At 48.5% G+C, this 11,247-nt stretch overlaps 1 protein-coding gene across 1 annotated transcript; it reads left to right on the top strand.

Annotated features, from left to right (window-relative positions):
- Positions 1-6: 6 nt before the first annotated feature.
- On the top strand, positions 7-11,019 carry WDTC1 (WD and tetratricopeptide repeats 1; the record flags this gene model as incomplete). The annotated part of the gene is made up of 10 exons (XM_010159955.1): positions 7-87; positions 2,254-2,337; positions 3,595-3,641; positions 4,826-4,937; positions 5,332-5,519; positions 6,329-6,511; positions 6,811-6,905; positions 7,940-8,055; positions 9,101-9,176; positions 10,923-11,019. Coding segments are annotated over exons 1-10 (1,046 nt in total), but the record flags the coding sequence as incomplete, so codon positions are not given.
- Positions 11,020-11,247: the final 228 nt, after the last annotated feature.

Genomic DNA, 11,247 nt, shown 5'->3' with positions numbered 1-11,247 from the left:
CTTCCGATAGCTTCTTTTCGTCTGCCCCATCGCAAGAAGATGGCAAAAGCAAACATAACCAGAGACATCATCCACAGGCAGATCAAGGTACGTGTCAGCCAAGTGTTCGCTTGTGCTGGGTAGAGAGCAGATAACCGGCGTTCATGCCGGATTGGGAAACACTCGTGTTACCTTTACTTCTGAAAAGATCTCTGCTGCTTATGTATTGATAAGCTGTATAAGAAGCTTAAGAGACCAAGTGCATAGGACCTGTCACACTCCTTAATGAAGGGCTGGGATGAAGCATGGCATAACAGGAATACAGTTGTTCTCCCTAGCAGGAGCGCACCATGCTCGTTTGACACCAGCAGATCTGTTCCTTTTGAGTGGGATGCTGAAGAGAGAAATCTGGCTACTTGTGTTTGGGCACCACAAAGGACCCTCAGCTAGCTTCCCTCATGAGTTTTCTGTCTGCTTCTTTATGTGTTCTCTTCGTGTGATCTTGCCATCAAAGGTATTTTCTGACTGTAGTAAAGCTAATGATCTCTGTCTCAGCCTCTTTCTGTCTCCCTTTCTTTAAAGGGTGGTGTGTTGGTTCGAAAAACTTCTGTGGTGGTCGGATCAGTCATCTGATGGCTGCGTTTGTGAAATGTCCCTTAGCGCGAAAGGGCTCGCTGCAGCAGACACAATAGGCAATTACTACTTGGACTCTGAGGCCTTAAATCATTTGCAGCTTTGCTGGTAATCAGCATTCACGAAAGCGGTCTGTTAGTGGCCAGAATAAGGAACTAGGAGCTTGAATGCTCACTTTGCTTTGCAGTTTGGTACCAAACTTTGTATTACAAGCTTCTAATTTCATCCGTGTGCAAAGACTTATTTGGCTGCTCTAATGAGGAAGGGATGGTCCGGCGGTTAGAGCGTTCGCCTGGGACTCTTTCACACTGTCTGCTCCGTTAGACTTTGCTGTGTGACCGTTGCTACGGCTGCCAGTGCCTTGTAGGAAAAGCAGCATCCTGCTGCACAGACCTCACAAAGGCACTGAGGTTGCAGTAGCAAGGCGATGGTAACGGCAGCACCTTGCGCAGGGCCCAGCAGTGTTTTGGGAATGCTAGCTCTAAAAGTACGTCGAGGGGGTTGCAGTTTGTAATGAAAGGTACTACAAAAAGCCTGTTTTGTGTTGGTTTTCCTCCGATCCACTTATACCTGTCTCCATTTTGTTTTTCAGTAGCTTTTGGTGTGTGGAGTTCATTACTTAACACTGGGCTGCAGAGCTGTAACGGGGGACGCTGGTTCTTTGTGTCTGCTCTGTGACTGCAACCGTGTTCCTAGTACCATAAGCATCATTTCTGACATCTGTAAATGGTGATAACGAAGGCGTAAATTGTCTTCGCCAGACTACAGCGTGGCATGGGGTGGGACCGAGGCTGCATCAGGTCCTAGGAAGGGATCTCCTCGGACATTAGATGTTCCATCCAAAACATGATTTACATTCCCTTTTCTGTATGCCTGCCTCTGCAGTTGGCCTTCTTTCATCGCAGCCATCTGCTGATGCATCTGTGAACCCTGTGAGATCGCAGGGGAAACAACTGTCCTGCTTTCCTTCACCTTCATTTGTACTGACGCAGTTCTGTGGCAGCTGTTCCCTTCCCTGTAGAACAGGCTGTGCCGTGGTACTGCAGCTACACGCTCCTGCTCCCTTTCTGGGGAAATAAGCCATCTCGAAAGGATGCCGTTCGGTTACATTCCCCAGCACTTTGCCCCTCGATGGTGGTGCTTCAGGATAGATTTCGTAGAATCGTTTAGGTTGGAAAAGACCTGTAAGATCATCGAGTTCAACCAATTCTGTGTGATGGCAGACTTCCGGGCAGCTGTGGTCAGTGCTCCAGCCCTCGGGAGTGAGTTGGTTCTGAAATCCTTGCCGAGGGATAACGACAGGCATTCCCAAGCTCTTTTGTGCCTTCATGGCTGGCCCAAAGTAGGCAAGTTACTCTTAGTGTGAGCCTTTCAAACCTTGTCTTGGCTACCCCGCTGGAACCTGGCAATTAGACAAACACAATTTTAAACCAATTCACGGGCAAGAATTACAAACTGCCTACCTAGAGATGATGCAGAAGATGTCTCCCTACTACAAGGCAGGTACCTGATGCTACAGACACCCCAATACCTGGCAACGTCCCCGCTTGATTTTATTAAAGTTCTTAAACCTTCTTTTAAAGGGAAAAAAGGAGTGTTTTGTTTGCTGTAGTCAGTGTGACGCTTGTTTGCTTCATGCAGGAGAGGGGGGCGCTGGGCTTCGAACGACATTATCACGTCACCGATCCATTCATTCGACGCCTGGGCCTGGAAGCAGAATTACAGGTAAGTGAGCAGTGTTTAATGAACAAACTGAGCTGCTCGTTGTACAGCGTAATGGGGAGAGAACAGCATGCAGGTGTGTGAAATTCTCCTTCTGGTATGGGATTGGTCATAGAATGGTTTGGGTTGGAAGGGACCTTAAAGACCATCTAGTGCCAACCCCCCTGCCATGGGCAGGGACACCTTCCACCAGACCAGGTTGCTCCAAGCCTCATCCAGCCTGGCCTTGGACACTTCCAGGGATGGGGCATCCACAGCTTCTCTGGGCAACCTGTCCCAGTGCTCCCCACCCTCTGCGGGAAGAATTCCTTCCTGATATCTAATCTAAACCTCCCCACTTTCAGTTTAAACCCGTGACCCCTTGTCTTGTCACTACAGTCCCTTGTAAAAAGTCCCCCCCAGTTCCCTTGTAGCCCCTTCAGGTACTGGAAGGCCGCAGTAAGGTCTCCAAGATGCGGATCACTTAGTCCCCTGAACTGCATTAGAGCCAGGAATAGCTCAGCGAGAGCTTGTGTGAGCTCTCGGCGTTACCTAATGCACCTACACGAGAGCCTTTAGCGGGTGCGTATCAGCTAATCCGAACAGCGGTGCCTGAAGGAGGCAGCTGTCAACTCTTGGAGATACTTGGCTCTGATGCTGAAGAGCGTAATGTGTTGCTGAAAAAATAGGTGGTTGTATTGCAGTGTGACACAGCTTAGAAAGATTTTAAGATTGTCTTGGTTTGGAGGAGGAAAAGATTCTTTTGCCCTCCTTTTCGATCGCATCTCCCATATCAAACGTTACTCCATGCTCCCCTCGTCTTTTCCTGGTACAGTTAGTTAATTTGGATGTAGACGGATGATACAGTCACCCAGCAGCAAGGTGCTTCTAAAAGAGTTCTCAAAAGTGTGTTTTCCCTGCGTTCCCAGGGAACCTGTACATGTAATTTGTCAGCCTAGCCGAGGGCTTTCGAAGCAAAGTCACCTTTCCCTGTGTACAGCAGGATTTCGTCCGTAGCCTCTGAGACTAAAGTGCTGGTTAATTCAACACTACATTCTTTTTTTTCCCATTTGTTTCGCTCTGCCTTTTCTACCCCAGCTGCTGCAGCACGCCTGTCTTATCTGGGGGTGCGTATCTGCCGTGTGGGTGGGCTTTTTTACTCCAACCCTGAAAAAAACCCAAGTTATGTGTGGGGAGCTCGCCGTATCCCTGTCTTGAGCAGCTCTGTTTGGGAAGTCTGACGTTTGCGTAATACTGTCTTCTCTTTTTTCTTTTGCTCAGGGTCACTCTGGGTGTGTCAACTGTCTAGAATGGAATGAAAAAGGAGAGTAAGTATGGGACTTGATTCAGGGGATCATCAAACTGATAACCCCAGGTTCTTCCAAGAGTGGGATGTAGGTCGTCCTATCATAAGCAGTAGCTTCTCCCATTCCCAGAAAAATGGGAGCTCAAGCTCCAAGTTTTGACCTGTAGTAGAGCTCACCCTTCAAAAGAAGCTTTATTTTGTTAAATATAGCTGGTTATTACTAGAAATGCCCCTTCAGTGAGTTCAGAAGGGAAATGGCCAGACTAAGAAGTGGAGATTGAAGACTGCTTCTCTTCTCTTAAGTGGTATTATGGATTATAACGGAGCTTTAGGATTTGCCCAGCTGGTAGTGGCACTTCCCCACCCCCTTCCCCATGCTGTTAAAGCTTCTGCTGGGGGACAAATACGTAAGGGAGAGAGGTAGAGCATTTACCCTCCTCCTCAGTTTTGGGGGGAAAGGAAACATGAGAGCGTTTCCGTTAACCAAGTGGAATAAAGGGTATCTGCATAAGAAACTGCTGGATGGAAAGAAGAGCGTGTATTTCTTGACATGCCTCTTACAAGATGCAAAGTCTCTGTCTGATACTCTTCAGAATTATGTACCAGTGAAAATTTCATGGACTTGAAGGAGATCTGGCTGCAAAGAAGTGAGTTTAAAAGAGCTGATGGGTGCAGAGGTCGGATTCTTTCCCTTCAGATGAAGATAGATGTCCAAGGCAAACAGCACCTCGCGATACTGCTGCAGCACCCTGCGTTCAACAAGCAGTCTGTGAATCGCTAAACCAGGCATGGCTTGGGAATGCTTGGGCACCTCCGAAGCCCGGGAATGAATGCCTTGGCTTGGGTTTGAGGATGATGTGGAGCAGTTAATGCAGTCAGGCTAATAAGGGAAATAGAAGCCTGGCGTTTTGGTGTTGACCAAATGCTCCTGTTGTTTACCCCTGTGCCCTCTGAATCTGTGCTGAGCTGGTTCAAGGAGTTAAACTAACGTGGAGTTAATATTTGGCTAGTTTAGCTCCCTGAGCTGGCTGAATGGATTGGTGCATGGGGAGCAGCAAGAACACATAGCTGAGAAAAGAGAGAGGAAGTGGGCTCCTCAGAGCACAATTAGCTTAATGGGTGTCTGTGGTCAAACCACTCTAAGAAATGGGTCAGGGCTTAGAGCAGAAGAATACATGGTGCATACTTCTCTTCTGTTACTTTCAGCTTGTTGGCCTCCGGCTCTGATGACCAGCATACCATTGTCTGGGATCCTCTGCACCACAAGAAACTCCTTTCTATGCACACAGGGCATACTGCAAACATCTTTTCTGTCAAGGTATGTGATCGGAAGGAATAAACAGCTGCCAAAATCAGCAACCTAAGCAGCAAGAGAGTAGATCCTTGCTGGGAAGCGTTGTCCTTCAAGCCGTTTCCCTCCCCACATAATTCAGTATTTCTAATGTTGAGGAAAAAATGCATTAAACCTAATACCAGCTCCCAGGCTTGTCTCATTCTCTCTGTAAAGTCGAAGGAAGGGGTTGTAGCACACTGGGATGTGGGTGAAGAGACCATGCTGTATGCTACTGTGACTTGAGGGTGCACGCTGGCCTGTGTGTAGTGTGGGTAATAGCATGGGCCGTCCTGTGTTCCTAAAGCAAGCTGCTCTGCCTGCACCCCGCCAGGACAGCTCAGCTCTTCTCCAGTTTGAATGTCACACCTGTCTCCCACAGTTCTTGCCACATTCAGGGGATCGGATCCTCATCACGGGAGCTGCAGATTCCAAGGTGCATGTCCATGACTTGACCGTCAAGGAGACCATCCACATGTTTGGAGATCACACCAACAGAGTTAAGCGGATTGCCACAGCTCCCATGTGGCCTAACACCTTCTGGAGTGCAGCAGAAGACGGGCTAATCAGGTACAGAACCCTGGTTGTTCTGCCCCAGAATGAATTGGATTAGGATCCACTGCAGTATGTACAGTGCACAGGTCTGAAGAGAGACTGTCTCTGTACAAGAGCCTAAGCTAATCTCTCCCTTTCCTGAAACCGGAAGGATTCTTCTTGAAATCTTGATCTTGTGGATGCCCCATCCCTGGGAGTGTCCAAGGCCATGCTGGATGAGGCTTGGAGCAACCTGGGCTAGTGGAAGGTGTCCCTGCCCATGGCAGGGGCGTTGGAACTGGATGATCTTTAAGGTCCCTTCCAACCCAAACCATCCTGGGATTCTATGAAATGTGTAGACTCTGAGAAATACTCTCCCTAGCTCCCCTGTTTTCCCTGATGAAAAGCGAGGACAAGAAAGGACTAGCCATGTCAAATGGAAGGGATGCACACCACTGAGCAGCGTTTCCCTCTGGAGTCACTGACACTCTGAGATGAGCTATGTTACTACAAGAGTCTGTTCCACTTTTCCTATGAGCTGTTGCTTGTGAGGTCACGACTTGGAGTTTCATTTGGATCTTGTATAAATCCGTGCACATCATAGAGCTGGTTTTAACGTTTATCCTGATACTGAGGCCTAGTGAACTGGGATGCATCCAGCAGCCTGTGGCACAAATGACTCTAAATGTCGTTGGTGTCATCTCTTCATGCAAAATTAAGTGTAGGTCACTACTGAGCTGTGTAAACGTGCTGTTTTGTGTGGTCTCCAGCTTGGTCCCTGTGGAAAGCTAACCGTTGCTGCTCCTGTTACCTGGTGACACGGGCTGCCTCTCTTCCCCCTGCAGACAGTACGACCTGCGAGAGAACAGCAAACGCTCAGAAGTCCTGATAGACCTGACGGAGTACTGCGGGCAGCTGGTGGAGGCCAAATGCCTGACGGTCAACCCGCAGGATAACAACTACTTGGCAGTGGGGGCAAGCGGACCCTTTGTGCGGCTCTACGACATACGCATGATCCACAACCACAGGTAGTGATGGACGGCTTTTCCGGGCAGAGACGAGGGGTGCAGGAATCTGCTCGAGGCCCTGGTGGGAAGGGGGACTTGCAGTGATCTGGCACTCTTCGCTGTGAGGTTTTAGCCAGTCTTTTCTCTCAGCTGCAGTCTTTTGGTCTGTGTGAGTGCAGCGGGGTGGTGGAGGCAGGCCTGTGACTGCACAGTTGTGTAGCCACGAGGCCTTGCCCTGCGTGTGAACAAGAAGTGTTAGTTACATCAGGCTTCCAGGAGTTGAATACCATGATTATGAGACTGTTCTTCTTTCTGGCTAGAAAAAGCATGAAGCAGAGTCCTTCAGCTGGAGTGCACACCTTCTGCGACCGACAGAAGCCCCTCCCGGATGGAGCGGCGCAGTACTACGTGGCAGGTACTGGGGCCTGTGCTGGGGGTGGCTGATGGGACTCTGTGTTAATGCCTGAAGAAGCCGAGTTCTACCCATCACACAAGGACCCACTGCTTGGAAGAGTTCTCCGATACAGGGATGTTCCATGGAATTGCTGTTTATTTCACTCTATGCTGTGAATTCTTGCTTATGTCACCTGCTCAATTCCCCTGATTTGGCAGTGGGGTGTGTTGGTGAGCTGGCCGCCTTCTTGTCTAGTGTAAATGTCTTTTTGTCACTTTTGCTGGAAAGTCAAGGATTGGATAACTTACAGGATTTCTCCTGGAACTGGTCCCAGCAAGGCTGCTGTTAAACATATTTTTGGCACGGAAAAGAAGCGGCTTGTCCTCATCCTGCAGGTGAAGAATCAGCGATGCAGTTTCTGGGCAGTCTAGATGATATTCTTCTCCAGTGCTCGTTATTTACTATCTTTTCCCCCAAAATGTTTGCTTATCTTAAAAAGACCAACACATTCAGCAGACCACTTTTGACAGTCTTGCTTCTGATGAGTCCCGCTAGAGGATTTCTTAGGTCCCCTGCATTGGTCACGCCACGCATCTGCTGTCTGAAGCAAAAGAAGCTGTGTGTGAGTGGAATGTTTTAGGAGCCTTGCTTTGGTTGTGCTAGGGGCTTGATTAAGGAAACCTGATCACAGGGTTGAAAATGGAGGTATTTGTTGATGGGTGCAAATCACAGGAGCCAAAAGCATAGTGAATCCCTAAACCCCACATTTGGTGGGTTCTGCAGACCCCGTTGTTAGCAAAGTAGTTAAAATCCAGTCTTCTCTTCGTACGGAGCTGGCCTTGCAGAACTGGTGTCTGGAACTTGTGCAGAGGCAGTGTGCATATCAACGTGTTTTGGTGGCTGGCGGAAGGATTCGACAAACAGCAGTAGGAAGTGGAAATAGGTTGGTGCACTTCGTGACACTGCTGTCCTGACAACCTCTTGTGACAGGGAGCAGCTGGCGAGGGACAGAGTTTACTAGTTACGCTGATGCGATGGACCTCTTCTCCCCGCAGGGCACCTTCCAGTGAAGCTTCCGGACTACAACAACCGGCTGAGGGTTCTGGTGGCCACGTACGTCACCTTCAGTCCTGATGGCACCGAGCTCTTAGTCAACATGGGAGGGGAGCAGGTAGGACGACAGCTCGCGTTCGGCAGGAGGCTTCACGTTCGGTTGGGTTTGTTGGGTCACTGTACATTGTCCATTCACAGAAACGGGCATAGCAGCTTTGCTGCGGGTAATATGATTGATTTTCAAGTGCTTTCTGATCCATTCAGACTAAATGCTTGGTATTAGGGATTTATTTGTTATGCTGCCACTGATCAGACTTGAACCGCATTCTGTTCTGGTTTTCCAACTCACATTTTACTCTCTGGAAGAGGAAAAATAGAACCAGTTCTGGAACTGACCTTTGCTGACCTAGAAAAGATTTCATAACTCATTCTTGAAACATCAAACTGCTGCTGTAATAGAATCCAGCGAATAAGGAACTTACAGAAGCAAAGGCCTTCACCTGGAATATTGATTGCTTTAATTTTAAGCACTGGGTGATATTCATGGATCTTTTGTAAAGCCTATCAGTGAAAGGAGAAAATCCTCCTGACAGCATTAATCAGCGTGGATTAAGCAGGAACTTCGCTTCTGGGCAGGTTACTCTGTGGTTGTCCTCCACAGTTCTCTTTCTCACACTTGCACTCATTCCCTTTAAGAGAAGGTGCTGAGTTAGATGAATTGTGGGTCTCATCTGAGCTGTTGGTTCCTATGCCAATACAGTTTTAAATTAGGGCTCTGCAGGGCTGCTTTCAAAGTTTCTCAGGAAATCCTGGTTCCATCTTAGAGAGACTTTTGCCTTGTTTTAGTCAATAAATGATTTCATGATCACTGTGTTAATTAAACAGTTAAAATAGCTTATGGGAGTAGAAGTTTTCTGAACAGGTTGGTTTGTGGTCAGGTCCTCATTTATGTAGGTGTAGAGAGAGCTTTCTTACTTCTTGAGTAAAGTCAAGGCTCCTATTTCTCAGCATTATTCCATCTGTAAACAAGATCCCCAGTTAAAAAATTGGGAATAGCAAAACAGAAACGTGGAACTGTACCCATGTAGCCCTGTTTTATTTCTGTGACTTCAGCATCACTGTTTCACAGGCTTATTTTTGTCTCCTCTTCCTTCATTCTTTAGGTCTATTTGTTTGATCTAACGTACAAACAGCGACCGTACACTTTCCTACTCCCAAAGAAGTGCCATACTTCAGGGGGTAAGTATGCTGCTGTCATGGAAGTGAGGGGAAGGCGGAGTGGAATCGCGTTACTGCACAACTCTCTCTCAGGGTGCAGCCCCCTCTGGGTAGGAACCAGGAGAATGAAGTAGGGCATGGCTGTTGCTGGGCCGTTTCTGCACTGCAGTTCGTACCCTGCGTTGTAAAACCCTTCTGCAGGGTGACAAAATGTGTGTCACCCCACACAGGAGAGAAGTGGGCTGTTGGGAGGTGTACCCCTGTGCGGGTGAAGGAGAGTGCTTAAAGCTGTGCACAGAGGATGAAGTGGGCTTCGTAGTGTGATTGAGGTCTTGGTATCCTGCCTTCAACTAAGGGGGGAAACTTTGTGGGCAGGTATGGAAATGGTATATTGGTTTTATATTTTTAAACTTAATAAAATGTAGAATTCTCTGTTATCCCCTCATATGCCCATTAGGAAGGAGACAGAACAATCTCTTCCCTAGCTAAGAATCTGGCCTGACACTGATAGCTTTCCTGGTGGTGAGATAGTTGAATCAAACACTCATTTATTTGACAAGTAAGGAAATCCCAAAGCCTTTTTATGCCTGGCCCTGTTTCTTACAGGGCCTGTTCGTACACAGATACTGTGGGCAGGATGCAGGGAATGGCTGTAACGCTATTCCCCGGGCAGAGGCTGACTCTTATCAGGGAGTGTGCCCTGCTCAGCCCATTCCTTGTTCTCCGAGCGCTCTGGCAGAGTTTGATCTGTGTACTCAGCTCGCCTTAGGCCTTAATCTCATACTCACATCCTGGTGGCAAATACATGCCCTGCCTGCCTTTCTCTTCTGTCTGGAACGCAGGTGGGTGCTCTGTGCTGCGGCATCTGGTGAGGTCACGCTTTGGGTGGCAGGAGAACGTTTGAACAGGCTCACGGTCGTGCGGTTGCAGCAAACGCTCCACCCTGTTGGTCCCAGAAAGTTCAGGCAGAGGCTGTGAAAAGGCAGTGCCGAGGCTGAACGTCGTGTGCACGCACGTCTCCGCGCACCCAACTCTGGGAGCAGCTCAGTAAACTGGTTGGGCAGTGTCCCCGGTTTCCCAAGCTGTGAAATGCTTGGGGGAGCACTCCCAGCTGCAACGTAAACGCAGTTGGGGAAACCTAAAGCTGAATATTTTCTGTAGAAATGGCAGATGATGTGGCTGCCTGACCTTCAGAGGGATTACTTCAGCTTGAACTGCTCCTTGAGCAGCAGGATAAGAAAAGAAAGGAAGGAAGAACGCATCTGGAATTCCTTTACTGGGTTCCTTCAGTGCTTCTACTCATCCTCCTTGTTCTGTTGAACGTTCAACAACTCAGCGCTATGATTCTTTATCTGAATGAATCTGAGATGCAGGGTTCCTGGTGTTACTAAGTACTTCTGCAGTTTTAAAGGTCGGGCTCTGGCGAGCGGGCAGGTACTCCGGTTACGGCCTAGGCTCAGTCTGGAGGCAGCTCAATCCCAGCTGCCCTCTCGTCCTGCGTGTATACCGAGGTCTGTGTGTACCTAGAGTTGTGTTACGAGGGATGCTGCAGAGATTTCGTAGTAGATGTAAGAAGGCAAATCAAATCCAGGTGGCTGGAGGATGGAGGGGGGGTGGAATCATGGAATCTTTATTTCTGCTCTGAACGGGGCTGTGGCATTCGCTTGGCTCTGCTGTAAAATAACCCCCTGAAGCTTTAGACATTAGTTTGTATAATCTACGCTGGTGCTTAGCATGGCTGTATTTCATTTTTTTTCTAACCTTCAGAAGTGCAGAATGGAAAAACCTCTACCAATGGAGTGTCGAACGGCATCCACCTCCACAGCAACGGCTTCCGCTTGTCTGAAGGAAGAGCACATGTGAGGTAGGGTGACGCATCTACCTGCATGAAAGCCCAACAGCTTTATTCTTGCCCTCTTCCTCTTGCCAGGGTTAGGTGCTGCTGAACAAGCTGTGATCTGCAAATCCACTTGATGTGTTGACTTGATTGTCAAGCAGTCTCTGTCCTAGGAGCTGTGCTTTCTTCCGGTGCAGGTGCATGAGTCAGACCAGGCAAGAGCATCCTGGGAGAAATGTCCATGTGGATTTTTCC

This window comes from Eurypyga helias, unplaced genomic scaffold, assembly GCF_000690775.1.
Source record: "Eurypyga helias isolate BGI_N326 unplaced genomic scaffold, ASM69077v1 scaffold48539, whole genome shotgun sequence".
In the NCBI taxonomy this organism is placed as follows: domain Eukaryota; kingdom Metazoa; phylum Chordata; class Aves; order Eurypygiformes; family Eurypygidae; genus Eurypyga; species Eurypyga helias.
Note: the sequence above shows the minus strand (reverse complement) of the source record. Positions and strands in the feature narration are given on the sequence as shown.